This window comes from Gopherus flavomarginatus, chromosome 1 (assembly GCF_025201925.1).
Source record: "Gopherus flavomarginatus isolate rGopFla2 chromosome 1, rGopFla2.mat.asm, whole genome shotgun sequence".
In the NCBI taxonomy this organism is placed as follows: Eukaryota; Metazoa; Chordata; order Testudines; family Testudinidae; genus Gopherus; species Gopherus flavomarginatus.
Window position 1 is genome coordinate 207,459,201 of NC_066617.1, and position 14,032 is coordinate 207,473,232.

At 40.8% G+C, this 14,032-nt stretch overlaps 1 protein-coding gene across 3 annotated transcripts in view; it reads right to left on the reverse strand.

Moving 5' to 3' along the window:
- Nucleotides 1–14,032, reverse strand: part of DSCAM (DS cell adhesion molecule) — a 680,512-nt gene that overhangs the window by 92,619 nt on the left and 573,861 nt on the right. For all 3 annotated transcript variants that reach the window (XM_050933241.1, XM_050933240.1, XM_050933242.1), the window contains exon 20: nt 7,283–7,416. In XM_050933241.1, coding sequence (XP_050789198.1) covers nt 7,283–7,416 — 134 coding nt within the window. The remainder of the gene's footprint in view (nt 1–7,282; nt 7,417–14,032) is intronic.

Below are 14,032 nucleotides of genomic sequence, written 5' to 3' on the forward strand. Positions count from 1 at the left end.
GGCAAGTCAGAGAGAAAAGTCACTTCAGTAAGAGGAAGATGAGGAAGACTGATTATAATCTTTTCCTCCCATTTTATTCTATGGATCTCCTGTGAATGGTGAGTAGGGATCTCTCTCTTCTTTGACCGCACAATCACAGGAGCCAGCAGACAGAGCATGTACAGTGGTCCATGCAAAAGTCACAGCATGCAGGGATTATACCACCAGCAGATATCCATATATTATGTTTGACACTAGGACAAACAATGTTATGTAAAACATTGTAATACATCTTTCCTATTGGTGTACAAATCAAACCTGAATCAGATACTGACTACCTTATGAAGTAAGTTCAAGATGTAGTGTCTAAAACAGTGGTGGACAAATTTGGTTCAGGCAAAACAAAAGACGAACAATCCTTAACCTTTGTCAATTCCCCAAATCAAATAATATTTTAGGGTCCAATTTGTCTGGTTCCCTGGACAAACATAATCTTACTTCTTCTTTCCCCACAACTTCCTTAGGTCCCTCTATCTTCCCGTCTTACTTTTACTGAAGTATTGACAGACCTAGCCGAATCTGTGCTAGGCCCACTGCTCTTCTACTTGAACTTGTGGAGGAGGGGGCGGATTTATTTATAAATGCCATTTTTCCCCATATCTCTTGAACTAGGCATTTTTCAGAGTTTCAGTGCCACCAGTAAACACTATGAAAACTAGTTTCAGTAAGATGAAGAGTGTGAAGCACTTAGTCAAAGGCAACGCATTTAAGGATCACAATTCTTCCATAATCTGCTGAAGTATTATGATTTCGTATGGCATTGCGTAAGGTGTATCAAATCACGCAGTCTCTAGGGAACCCAGTAATAGCTGTGCACAACAAAGATAGCTGTTCAAAAGAAAGCGATGATAAGAGTTTACATAACCATACTTTCCTAACCAAAAAAAAAAAATCCCCAGCAGTGTGTTTTTCTATTACACACACACTTTTACAAAAATAGACCAAATGAACTTGAAAAGTAATTTAGAAGTCACTCTAGTCTACTGTTTAACTATTAAGATTTGTCATGTAATTAAACCTTCCCTAATTACAAAAAGTGCATATTATTTCTTTGTCTACCATGGAAATATTTATGCAATGAGAAAAAAAAATAACAATTTTATAGCTGAGATGTAAACTTCTGAGAAAAATGGCATGTATAATGGCAACAAAGATATCTCCTTAATTAGGCAGAGGAAAAGGCACCACTGAAATGCTTCAGACATTCAAGGTCATCAGCAGAGGTGGCACACCTTCCATTTCAGTCCTCACTAGGTACAATAGGCCAAACTAATTCTGCTTTTAGACTTTCCTTAGCAGGAAATCAGAGTGTTGTCTTACTCCACATCTTAATATGGGTGGAATAGAAGACAAGAGCTAACTGTCTTCCTTTTAGTATCCTTTCAGTATGCTGTTTTACTTAAATCGCTCCTTCTTCCGCATCTCTAACCATCCCATAGACAGAATAGCTGATTCATTTTCAGTTAAATTACGCACTTCATGGAAGCAGCAGAATAACCTGCTTTAATGATTTTCCTTTCTAAATGTACTACCTCATGTGATGAGCTGAGAGCTTTTGTAACTGGCTATGCAATCTAGGTTTTAATACAGTATATTTCTGATAGATGTCATCATACACTGTTGAACTACATATATAGTCCGCATTTTCCATAAGGTCACGAGTTCTTAGTCTTTTGCTCTGCTTTCCCATCACATCTGAAGTCCTGCTACTCTTCCCCTCTGTCTTTCCCGCAATGAAATCTTGCTCCTTATTCCTCAGCCCACTTTGAGCATGAGACACGTGTCTTTGGTCTGTCTCCCTTTTCCTATCCTGACATTGCTATTTCCCCCACGCAGGGAGGCTCCTGTCACTTGCTATTGTGATGCAGTTTTCCAGGCTCTTTCTCCTTCTCAGTTTTTATTTAATCTAAATTGGTTCATTCATCTCTTATATAAACGGAAATCTGTTTTTGCAAGCAATTAAGGTTAGCAGTCAGCTTTAAAATGTAGATGTATTTTTGTATTTTTCTGTTTTGCACAATGAAAAAATATTCTTTCAGAATGAAAAGAAAAGAGAGTGTAGTTCACAATGTTGTGTGGTGTAGGGGTCCTCCCCTGGAATCTTGGACTGAAATTGGGATTTCAATGATAGTTCCTTTTCTGTTTTCACTTGTGAATCAAATTCTTCTGTTTGAAATATTCCAGCCACATGCTGCCCTTTGGAATCAAGCAGTTTCAAGCTGAAAATTTCAGTTTCCCTTTGCCTAAAGTCAGCAGAACTTCTATCAGAGTCTGCCCTTGCAAATTGAATGTGGCTGTGAGAAGTGCTGGCAAATCAGCACTTCAGAAACCTACAGGGTCATTTGATGGATGCATTGCGTAGAAGTGTGCACAATATGGCCAGCAATAATTGTTCATTTTTTTGTTAATTCAGAGTGGTTTATTGTGGCTTTGATATACCCAATGGACTCCCAAGAATTGTTTTTACTGGAAAGAACATTAACTATATTTAGGCATGGCAGAATTTGATTTTTAATTTTTTTTATAATTATAACAGATATCATCAATGTTTATTTTGAAGCTCTTTTTCCCAGTTTTTGTCCATTTCAATTTTCACAGTTGCAGGAAATTACGGGGAGGTCAGACAATAATGATTTAATGATAGTACACTTTGAGATTCAAAAAGTTCAAGCTTTATAACCATTAACACACAAATGGTCAACATGACATGTGAACAAATGCTCCTTGTGCCCTGGTTCTGGTCTCAGCTCCCTGCTTGACACACACAAGAGGAAATTCAGTTCCATCCAGTTTGCTTACCTTTAAAAGTCTTGCTCCTCCTGGGGAGACTTGTAGAAGCTCCCCCCGCCGCCCCTCCGCAGGAGCTGGTTAAAGGAAATGGGGAACGTCCATCCTGCTTTCTGGCCTCCCTCCCCACCAAGAACAGCCAGGATCCCAGCAGCAAGAGAAGGTGCATCCCAGCTTTGCCTTTTAGTGATCAAAGGAGGAAAGTTCAGCCACTGGGAGAGAGCACTGGGAGCTGGCGGACGGACAAAGTTTGCAGAAGTTCCCCAGATGGGGAGATCACACAAGATGGCGACAACGTGTTTTAGAGGCCATTTTCAGGAGCTGAGACTAGAGCCAGGAAGAAGGGCTCCAGCTCAAGAGAAGGGCTCATCAGGGGCATTAGAGAGAAGACTCCTGCATTAGCAGAAGAAAGGTCTCGTACTGGGGGGAGTCATGCAGAGGGCATCCTGCAAAGCAGGGCTATGGAGAAATGGAGACCATGAGCAGGGGCCCATTATGGGGCACAAGGAGAATCGGAGAAGTGTGATGCCTTTTAGGCGGTCACTCATCTCTTCTTAGTGCCACCTCCCAGTCTGTGTGCAGGTCTAACCATTCTGGGGAGTGGGTGAACTCTTGGGCAGCAATGCCATTGTGAGTGGTCCCCTGACTCCTGGTAATCCTGGGGCTAAAGTTGTCTTGGCTGAAAATGATCTGGGTTTGGGGGCAGGAGGACAGGGTGATTGGGTACAAGGAATGTTTCTGCTTCATCAGGCACTGGTTCTGATTCACTCCAGATTTCAAATGCAGCAGCAGTGGCCAGGATAAGTGGCCACGAAGCCTCCCTCTGGAGCAAGAAGGCAGCCCGAACCCATGAGTGGGGGTGTGTGTGTCAAGGCTGGGGACAGGCATCAGGCTGGGGAGGAGCTGTGCCACTCTTCTGGGAAAGGCAGGAAGGGGAAGAGAGGCCACCCCCTGCAATGAGGATCTCTGAAAAGTGAAAAATAATGCAAATGATGAGCCTCCGAAGGGAGATGAGCCACACCTCGCATTTGCCTCCTGCATGGACAGCCTTTTTTTCCCTGATGATTCAGGTAAATTATTTTGGGGAGGCTTAGCCTCCTCAAGCCTCTTATACATGCCACCCATTATAAAAATAGAGTAATTAAAGAGATGTAGTCAAAGTTGGTCACCTTCATCTCTCATCTATTTTCTTTTTCCTGGTATCTTTTTGCAAACTCTGTATCACTCTGTTAATGTGGTGGATTCTCTGCAACCCTACAGGCAGCAGTTCAAGTAAGGGGGTGAAGTGCAGAGCACTGATCCTCTCCCTTTACTGAAAGCAGAAAGAAGGTTCTCCCCTTCACACTTTCTACTGAGCTTAGATGAGATCGACTCCCCTAAAGCTCTACCTTCTCCTACCACCTCTTCACTGACTGATGGAAGTAGGACAAATGAAGAAGTTCCCTCAGTGGCAGCAGCAGCAGATGTACCTGACTGTGGGGGGGAGGGGTATGGGATTCCCAGTCTTCTTGCCACTAGGTGGAGCTGTACCAGCACCTGATAGAAGAAGAAGAATTGGCAAAGCTGGAGGTCACCTATTCTTCTTCTTTCTTCTCCTGTAAGATCTCTCCCCCTGCTGATTCCCCTCCCTGCCAAGTGGGGAAGAGAGGAAAATAGGCAGAGCTTGGTGCCTTCAGCTCATCCTCCAAGAGAAGAGGGAGCTTCTCACACAAGTTTCCCCAGCCCAGCCAAAATAGAGGTGGCTGGGAGCATAAGGATTATCCCATTACATAGCTGCACCCTCTATGAGTGCATACATGCACTCACATATGTGCACGCACCCACCATTTTTGTTTAGCTGGCTATGGACATGATTGAGGATAAGGACTCCTGCCAAATACATTTACTGCTTTGTCCTCAGATCAAGTCCCCCCACAGAAGATGATACCGGGCCACTTTGTTACATGATCTCCAAATTCATGATGGCAAAACACCACCACCAAAACTGATGAGCGCCTCCTTCTATTTTCATCTACTTTACGAATGCCTACAAGTTAACGAATGGGACTGGGAGGGAGGAGAATTTAGGAATGAGTGCAAAATTATATTATGGTTGCTGGGGTAAGTGAGGGAAATATCTGGCTCTTGTTTAGGACACTGCTTTCAACTGTGTAATGTCCAAGAAGTCTCCATAATAAATCAGTAAGCGTTTTTTTTTCAAATGAAAAATGTAATAATTGGGGCTTTTAAATCAGTGCTCTGCCAGCTCCTGGGTACTATAGCAGCAGCATGCAATATGAAAGCACTGTTCTATTTACAATCTCTCTCTCTCTCTCTCAGTTTAGGTTTCAATAGACGATGGTAAAATCCTTATCTGAGGATGTTTTTATGACAAACCAACCAAGACAAAATGTCTTGGGTTTTTTGTTTAACAAAAAAATATCAGGCTGAGGTCCAAAAATGAGTCTTGTGGTCTTGTCTTATCCAGAGAGGATGCCTAAATTGTGGTTTACAGATGCTGACAATTTGGTATGATTGGCCATCACTGTTCAAGATAGAGTGCTCTGTACTGAATAGGAGGTGCTGCTGTGAAAGTCATAATTATTTGAATCAGCAGAGTTTTATGGAGGAGTTTACACAGTCTGCCCTTATGATTTTTTTAATTTATAATATATGCAAATGGCAAAAGGGTCCATATCCATAGGCTCTAGGAACCTTGACATTACATCACAAAATTGCAGCAGTACAATGCAACATAGTCCAACACCAGCAGTGGCTCTAGTCAGTCCTAGCAGAACACTCACATTTACTCCACAAAATGTTTCTGTAGCATAAACCACGAGAGAAGCGTTTTGAGCCTAATAATGAGCTGCTAGCAAAACATGGATGTTAATACAATTTGTGAGCCATAAAAAAAAAAGGATTTGGCCAAAAAAGAATATAATCAGAGAGAACCTTCAAAACAAATACCAGTTACTGGATGTATTGTATGATGCTTAATCTCCCTGTGATATACACCCAAGTACAACAATGTTTCCAGCAAAGAAGCTGAAGGAGGAAATGTGTGAGAAGTAAAAACAAAAAGAAGCAGCAGCACCACCTGGTGTTTTTTCTAAACCATAGACACAGTTACTTAGTAATTAACCTATTTGAAGCATGACGATCATGACCTAAAAAATACAGGCAACGTCTGGTTCAGTAAAACCTAAACAACCTTCTTTGAGCAACACCTACTCCCTTAGTAGTCAGTGCTGTACAACCAATAGCTAGTTTAACACCATCAACACCACACCATATCATCAAGTTATTTTGGGTTTCAACACAGCGATTTTTGAAATAATGGCATTAGGGATAAAAATGTCAAAAAATGCATAGAAGCCTAAGTCTCATTTCTAAAGGGCCAGATTTTCAAAAGTATTTAGGTGCCTGAACATGCAAACAGGCACCTAGTGGGGTTTCAGAAGCATCTAGGCAGGTTAGGAGCCTATTTCCCATTGATTTCAATGGAAGGTAGATGTATAATCTCATAGGTGCTTTTGAAAATTGCAAAAGGGTCCTGCCTGCATCTTTAGGTACCTAAATACCTTTGAAAATTAGTCCTTAGGTTCCTAACTCACTTTTGAAAATGAGACTTGGGCACTTTAGAATATTTTCCCGTAGGCCTCATTTTAATTCAGGAACAACATTTTTATTGCATCATAAACTAAGGATATGTTCAGTTAAAAGTACCACAGTTGATGAATACTCTCATTTAACAATCCCATACCCTTCCGCCACATAGAGAAATAAATATAAAATGCAATAAATAAAACCGTATTGATAAATATATTACATTTGTATCAGAGAGACAACCATTGATGTTTATAAAGAATAGATGTTCCCCCAGATTTTAAAATAGCTGGATTCCTTCCTGATTCAGGGAGAGAGATAGGCATGAGATAGCTAGCCAATGTTCAATTCAGTTATCCCTTGTCACATTTTCAGCAAGTAATAATGTGCATATATAGGATGGGCAAATGCTTCTGGCACAAATACGCATATTCACAAGCAAATATGTTCGTTCACATATCATTACACTCATTCACAAATGAATGCCCAAGCCAGAACTGTAGGAACACAGACCCAAATGCAAGTTGGAGTTAGCAAATATGTTCATAAATAAATGTTTCCACAATTTATCCAGCTGTAATTGTGTCACAGATAGCTGGCAGTTGGTCTTGTGAGAATCAACTAAAAAGCTTCAGAACCTGTGCCTTTAAAATCATTCAACCTTGGAATCCTATAATTTGAAATGATTTGTAAATTAGTGTGCTGTATTAAGCTTTAAGTACTGTCAACAAGGATATATGTGAAAAAAAAAAGTTTCAGAGAAAGGAAAAAAAGGGAGAAAATTCAATAAACGTGTTAGGCACTAAACATCTGGAAATGTATATGGCTAGATTAATAATGAACTTCAAAGTTGTTTTGTAGAACTTACTGTGGGATAGGGGTGTGAGCAGAAGACTGTGTACTTTCGGATGACACCATTTAACTTAAATGGGGGGAGCCAGGACACAAATACTGTGGATGGTGATGCTGCAGCTGCTTTAACTCCAGCAGGAGGACCTGGAACTGAAAGAGCAACATATATAGTTATCAAAGTGGACCAACGCAATCGAAAAAGATTGACCTGTACAGTACAGCATATCTAACAAGAAAACAGCTCAGAGGTCTTAATGTACTCAAGAAATGGATAGAAAGGGGAAGAAATCCTACCAAGAGTCAATTGCATCCAGTGAAGTATTTGTTATAATTAATATTTTATATATCATTCCCCCCACGCACAAATATTATTGAATCTTTGCAGAGACTACATATGTGAAATTATGTGCTCTACATATTTATAATATAAATGTGCATATATTTACACACATCTATATGCACACAATTATTTATTTACAGTAGATCACAAACTATTGCATCACAAACTATGTGAAAAAACTAATTAAGGCTGCACAGTTAAAACAGTCAAGTCAGGAAATGCCATATTTAATTTTCCATGTACAACATTAACCCTGCCTCCCTGTGTATTTACATTATGAGAAAGAATTGAATTATATGCACTCATATTTATTAAGCATACAATATATTGTATATTTTTTCTACAACTTCAGATATATAGGCATAGCCTCTTCCTATTGTGTACAATCTGTGTATGTGAGAATGTCCACAAAATATTAAACTTATATGAAAAGTACGCAATAAACTGTACTTATTACAACATGTTATAAGGTCTATTTAGTGTGAGTTGGTTGGATTTTTTTTTTGACAGAATAGTTTTCCACTGAAAAATGCAAGTCAGTAAAATATCTAAATGTTTTGTGGAAATGAGTCCATTTCAACAAAATTTTCTATGGGAAAAATTCAGAATATTTCATATTGATAATGTCAAAACATTTTGTTTAGATAGCGTTGAACATTTTCATTATCATTATCATTTCAATTTAGAATATATTAAATATTATTTTAATTATAGATACTCCTGTAACATAAAAATTAATACAAGATTTTCAACACTATCAAAAAGAAATGTTTTGATAGTATCAAAAAAAACATTTTGATGGTTCCAAATACACTTTTTTCTGAGTTTTTGAATGGGGAATTTCAGCTTATTGTTCTGATTCTGTATTTCTTTTTAATGTTGTAATTTCCTGTGGAATGAAAATTTCAGTTGCTGATCTGGTCTTTTGAGAATCATAAAAAAAATTGCTACTAAATACATACCATCTTAGGGCCTGGTTCTGCAAGCTGATCTGCATAGACCAGAGGTGAGCAAACTACGGCGGCCTGTGGAACCCTCCTGCCCAGCCCCTGAGCTCCTGGCCTGGGAGGCTAGCCCCCAGCCCCTCCCCCGCTGTTCCCCCTACCCGCAACCTCAGCTCACTGCACAGCCGGCGCAATGTTCTGGGCAGTGGGGCTGTGAGATCTTGCCAGCAGCACAAATGCAGATCCGCAGCCTGACCCGGTGCTCTGCGCGGTGGATGGCTGGCTCCAGCCAGGCGGAACGGTTGCCTGTCCTGGTGCTCTGGATGGTGCAGCTGTAGCACTGCCAACCACAGGTGCTCCAGTCAGCGCAGTAAGGGGCGGGGAGCAGAGGGGGTGGATAGAGGGCAGGGGAGTTTGGGGTCTTGGTCAGGGGGCGGGGATGTGGATAGGGGTTGGGACAGTCAGAGGGTGGGAACAGAGGTTTGAATGGGAGCAGGGGTCCTGGTGGACAGTCAGGAAGGCGAGGGGGGTTGGATGGGGTGGCAGGGGGCAGTCAGGCCGGGGCAGGGGTTCCGGGGGCGGTCAGGGAGAAGGGATAGTTGGATGGGACAGAGGTCCCCGCGGGGGGGGGGAGGGGACAGTCAGGAATGAGAGGAGGGGTTGGATGGGGCAGTGGGGGGCAGTCGGGGTGGAGGGTCCAGGGGCGGTCAGGGGACAGGGAAGGGTAGATGGGGCAGAGGTCCCAAGGGGGCCATCAGGGGACAGGGAACGGGGGGGTTGGATGGGGCAGGAGTCCTGGGGAGGTGTCAGGGGGCAAGAAGCAATGGGAGTCAGATAGGGGGCGGGGGCCGGGCCACGCCTGGCTGTTTGGGGAGGCACAGCATCCCCTAACCGGCCATCTGTATAATTTTGGAAACCCGATGTGGCCCTCAGGCCAAAAAGTTAGATAGAACTGGCATAGATAGAACTTTATCCCTGTCTAGATCCTCACTGAAATTAATAGGCACCACATAGGTTGTAAGGTCTGCTCGCAAGGAGAAGCTAGTGAGATTGGGGCCTATGTTTGCAGCTAAAATTAGTTTCATAGTTAAATGCCTCAGCCTTTGAAATGCATGTAAGGAAAACTTCAGTTTCTACATGTGCATAGATAAATCTGCTTTGTTATACACTGCCACTCAGCTGCATCTAATCTTTTTCTAAACAATGTAAGAAAGCTGATTGGTAAGTACCACTAACTACAATTTTGCCTAAGATGCAGCCATTCAAAATACTGTGGAAGCTTCCTGTAATCCCACATTGTCTACTTATACCGTATTGAGAATGATACTAAAGGTCCAAATGAGGAGCTCATCATTATATTCACATCAAAAACCCCCACCCTCCCACCAATCCTTGTTCTGAAAGGCTAATTCATTTAGTAGAGTCTATCCAATCCACAATAAATATTGATGTTTGACAGCATTCGGCTCAATATTTATAACCAGCTCATTAGAAATGCTATTTGTTACTGCTGTTGAAGAATGAAACCTGGCTCTCCTGGGAAATTACTTAGCCCAGTGGGAGATTCCTTTATCTTTAGTAATGTCTCCTGAAAAATCACTGCAACTAGATAAGTGAGTTTAAAATAATTTATTGCCAAATTAGTGTTTGATCCATGGGGAGAGGTTCTGACTGGAGTGGCTCTTATCTGTCAACTGCTGAAGGATTAATTCAAAATTGATCTAGAGTTTTCCAGACACATGAAAAGCTTTAATTTTCACTGGATTCCTATATATTCTCCTATAAGGTGTAGATATTGACAAATTTAATTGCTAATAATTTCTCATTTTAGATATTCATTCGGAAAACCCTGAAGGATATTGCTGTGACATGTAAATCCAAGTTTGTTTTTAACTGAACGATGCAATTCAATAATCTTCTCTCTCTAGATATATATACAAACATACATACACACATATCCGGCTTCTGCATTCAGGAAAACTACATGAGGCTGTGAAAGTGTTCTATGCTGGAACACAGAGTGGGTTTATATAATAAAATAACTGGGATGCTTATTAAATGTGATCCCTGAATATTCTGAAGAACCTATGTTTGGTGGTGATATGTGCTGCTGACTTTATTATTGAGAGACATGCTCACAGTCCTACAATGGTAGCCACAGTCACCCATTGCCACTCTTTTCTATAGAACTAATAGTACAGTTGGGCAGGAAATGTTAGCGTTTTTCCTGCTAGAGTTTTTCAGATTTTGAATGTTTTTCTGTCCCAAAACAGAATGAAAAATTGAAATCACAAAAAATGTTGAGAGTTGATAATCTAGAAAAAATACAGACAAAAATACAATCAAAACATTTCATTTTGAAAATGTCAGAACAGGACTTTGACAATTTCAATTCTTTTTTTTTTCAAAAATGTGTAGGCAGAGAGATTGAAACTAACCCCTTCTTATTAAAAGTTTAGATCTCAAGTAACTGATATTTTCCCATGAAAACGTATTTTGTTGGAAAATTCCTGACTGACTGTACCTAATAGCTTCTGGTTATGATAGGACAGATAATCCCACGTTTCTCAAAATTGGCTAATGGCTGTAGCAATTTTAAGAAGGTGAATTCAAAGGTGATCTTTTGGTTGCAGCCTGAGATTTCCATCATTCTCACAAGCTTTTTGCATCCTCTAATGCCTTACAATGACAAGCTAGACATGGCATGTACTATGGACTGTTTTTCAGTGACTGCCAGGGGTGAGCCAGAATAAAGGTGAGCTGGGAGGAAAGAAAGACTCAACACCAAAACACTGAACACCACTTAAAGCTGTCCTTGTGGTCAGACATTAGACCCCAAGCTCATTCCCTGGACAATAGGAGCTTAAAAACAGCATAGAGATAGCATGTTTCCTGCCATGTAGGAAAGGGAGCACTTTGTGTTGTCCCTGTGGCTGCGTGAAAATGTGTTGAAAGGTGGAAAATTATACTGAGAGGACTAGGATTTAGGGAATAGAATTTACTCATGGCGGAGCGTGGGGATCCAGAGTGGCTCCAGGAGCTCTCTCACAGCAGGTGTGTAGCTGACTATTTTTCTTCATAGTACCAGACACCCGAGAGGCAAAAGTGCCATGAATGGTACATTTGAAGGCTCTATCACCCCTGTGAGAGCAAAGCTTTGCTCTGTACACAGGATTTTGACTCTGCAGTATACAGAGCCAAGCCACTAACGATTATGTCTGGCACCCAACTTTTTTGGGTGGAAAAAAAGGGCACTGCTGCCTAAACTTGTATTTCCTCTAGACAAGATGAGCAGAATGTTTTAAAACAAAAAAGAGTGCATTTGAAAAGCAAGACAGAAAGACACATGTATCCTTCTGGATCATCCGAGTCCCAAAAGCTGCATATGGCAGCTGTGCAATAATACAAAATCAGGCATAGCATATTAAGGCTGCCACAATGCCAAATTGGGCAGTATGTACCCACATCTAAGTATCCCTTTTTAAGAGAGCCTTGAATGAGTTAATAGCCCAGATTCTCAGCTTGTGCAAATTGGTGTCATTCCATTGAAATCAATGGAGCTATGCTGATTTATATTAGCAGAGGATCTGGCTCAATGGGTCTATCTAATAAAGAATAGAGATTCATTGTTTTAATTAAGGTTTTAGAATGTATCATTTCCAATAAAGAAATATGAAGGAAATAATTCAATCCCCATGCCATCAAATATAGCTTGTGAAAATGCAGTTTAAACCCAAGCAGAGAGAGAATTAGAAAATCTATTTTAATTTTTAATGATCAGTAAAATAAATCCACGGGTGAAGAAGACACTTGGCTTATGAGTGGCTCCACTGAGAGTGAAAAGGATAGGGTAAAATGCAATGAATTCTTAAAATAGGAAGTTTCTGTTCCACTTCTCATGGTGCCACAAGGATCTCTGAGAGGAACAGTTATTTTTTTCTGAAGGCTCCTGGGGAGAAAAGCTATGCAAAAACATTAATGATGCCACCTTAAAAGGAAGCCTCATTTCATGTTCTCAGCTGGAACCTCTCTCATTTCCTAAGCTCAATAGCAGCAATGTCTGACCTCTGGTGTCTAAAATCAGTATTGATTATTATAAGAAATCCAAATCCCAACTCATTTTCTCTAGCCTGATTTCCTTATCACTTGGGTTACCATTTACATTTGCTACTTGGGAAGAAAATATTTTGTCAATTTCAGGGCTGCTAAAGATATTCTAGATTTATGAACATGTATATCAGAGCTGGGAACCCATATTTAAGCGATGAATGGCCACAATGTGCCTTTATCAATAATAATGGGACACACCAGGCCATTGTTTTAAGGAAAACTTAATACTGATGTAAAAAAAAAATCCTGACATGATATAACCCAATAATGATAATAATAAAGAACTAGGAGGCTTGATGGTAAGGTAAAGACAGTCAAGAATAAGTTTATTACTGAAGATTGGGATACTCTGTCCTCAATTTAAGTAGAGATGAGCGATCACAAGTGGAAGATATGACCTCTCCAGATCTGAACTCTTCCGAAGATGTCATATTTACCACCAGAGTTTCTAGAAAGAGCAGTCAGCAGCATCATTCAGATGCTAACTTCCTCAAAGTTCAGGGGTGTTTGGCTCCAAGGCTTCAATTTGGACCATTTCTAGTTTTAACCCTCTCACTGTCCTAGCAAAGACATGAACCAGAATTAAAATAACTGCAGTGAAGCTGGTGCAAGATATGAAATAGTGACATTACCTATATACACATCTACATATGTTAAATGAGATTCCCTGTTGAAGAATTAAACAATAGGGCCATTGAGCTGACTCTTGCAATATCTGAAAAAGTTGGGCTTGCTGATTTAGGGACAGATACTGCTTAATGCCTCTGTGGTTTTTCAGGGAGGAGGAGGGTTAAAGGACCCCCCTTTTGAACCAGATACAATCACTGCCTCTGAGCTTTTCAGAATGTGGAGACTGCTCACTCTATGCATCCTGGGGAGCAAGACACCCAAAAGGAGACAGGGAGAAGAAAGAGACATGACCCTGCCCCTCCATCATAAGACTGGCCAGCACACATCTGTTAGTATGCTCTACTCTCCCTGAAGGAACATAGCAGCAGGTGCTCTCCCTCTGTGGTCTGAGAGGAATTCTGCCTCCCTGAGACAGAATTCTTCCTGAGCTCCCCTGGAGCAGTGTACCCCACTCTTGACATGGGGGCTGATCCCTCAGTGCTAGGTCACTGGAATGGAACATTGGCTCTCCTGTCACCTCAAATGCAAAAGTCCTTTGAGAACATATTACAGTATTTTACAATTTTAAAATTATTTTTAGACATTTCTTGAAGTGAGAGACACATCTATAGCAACTTCAAGCTCATGGCATTTTGGAGAGCCACAACAAGAAGGTTGGTGGTGATTGGATGTCTAACATGGTGAATGTCAGTGAAATAAGGTAGGGTCAGAGGCTAAAATAGGGAAAGAATAAGTTAAAAAT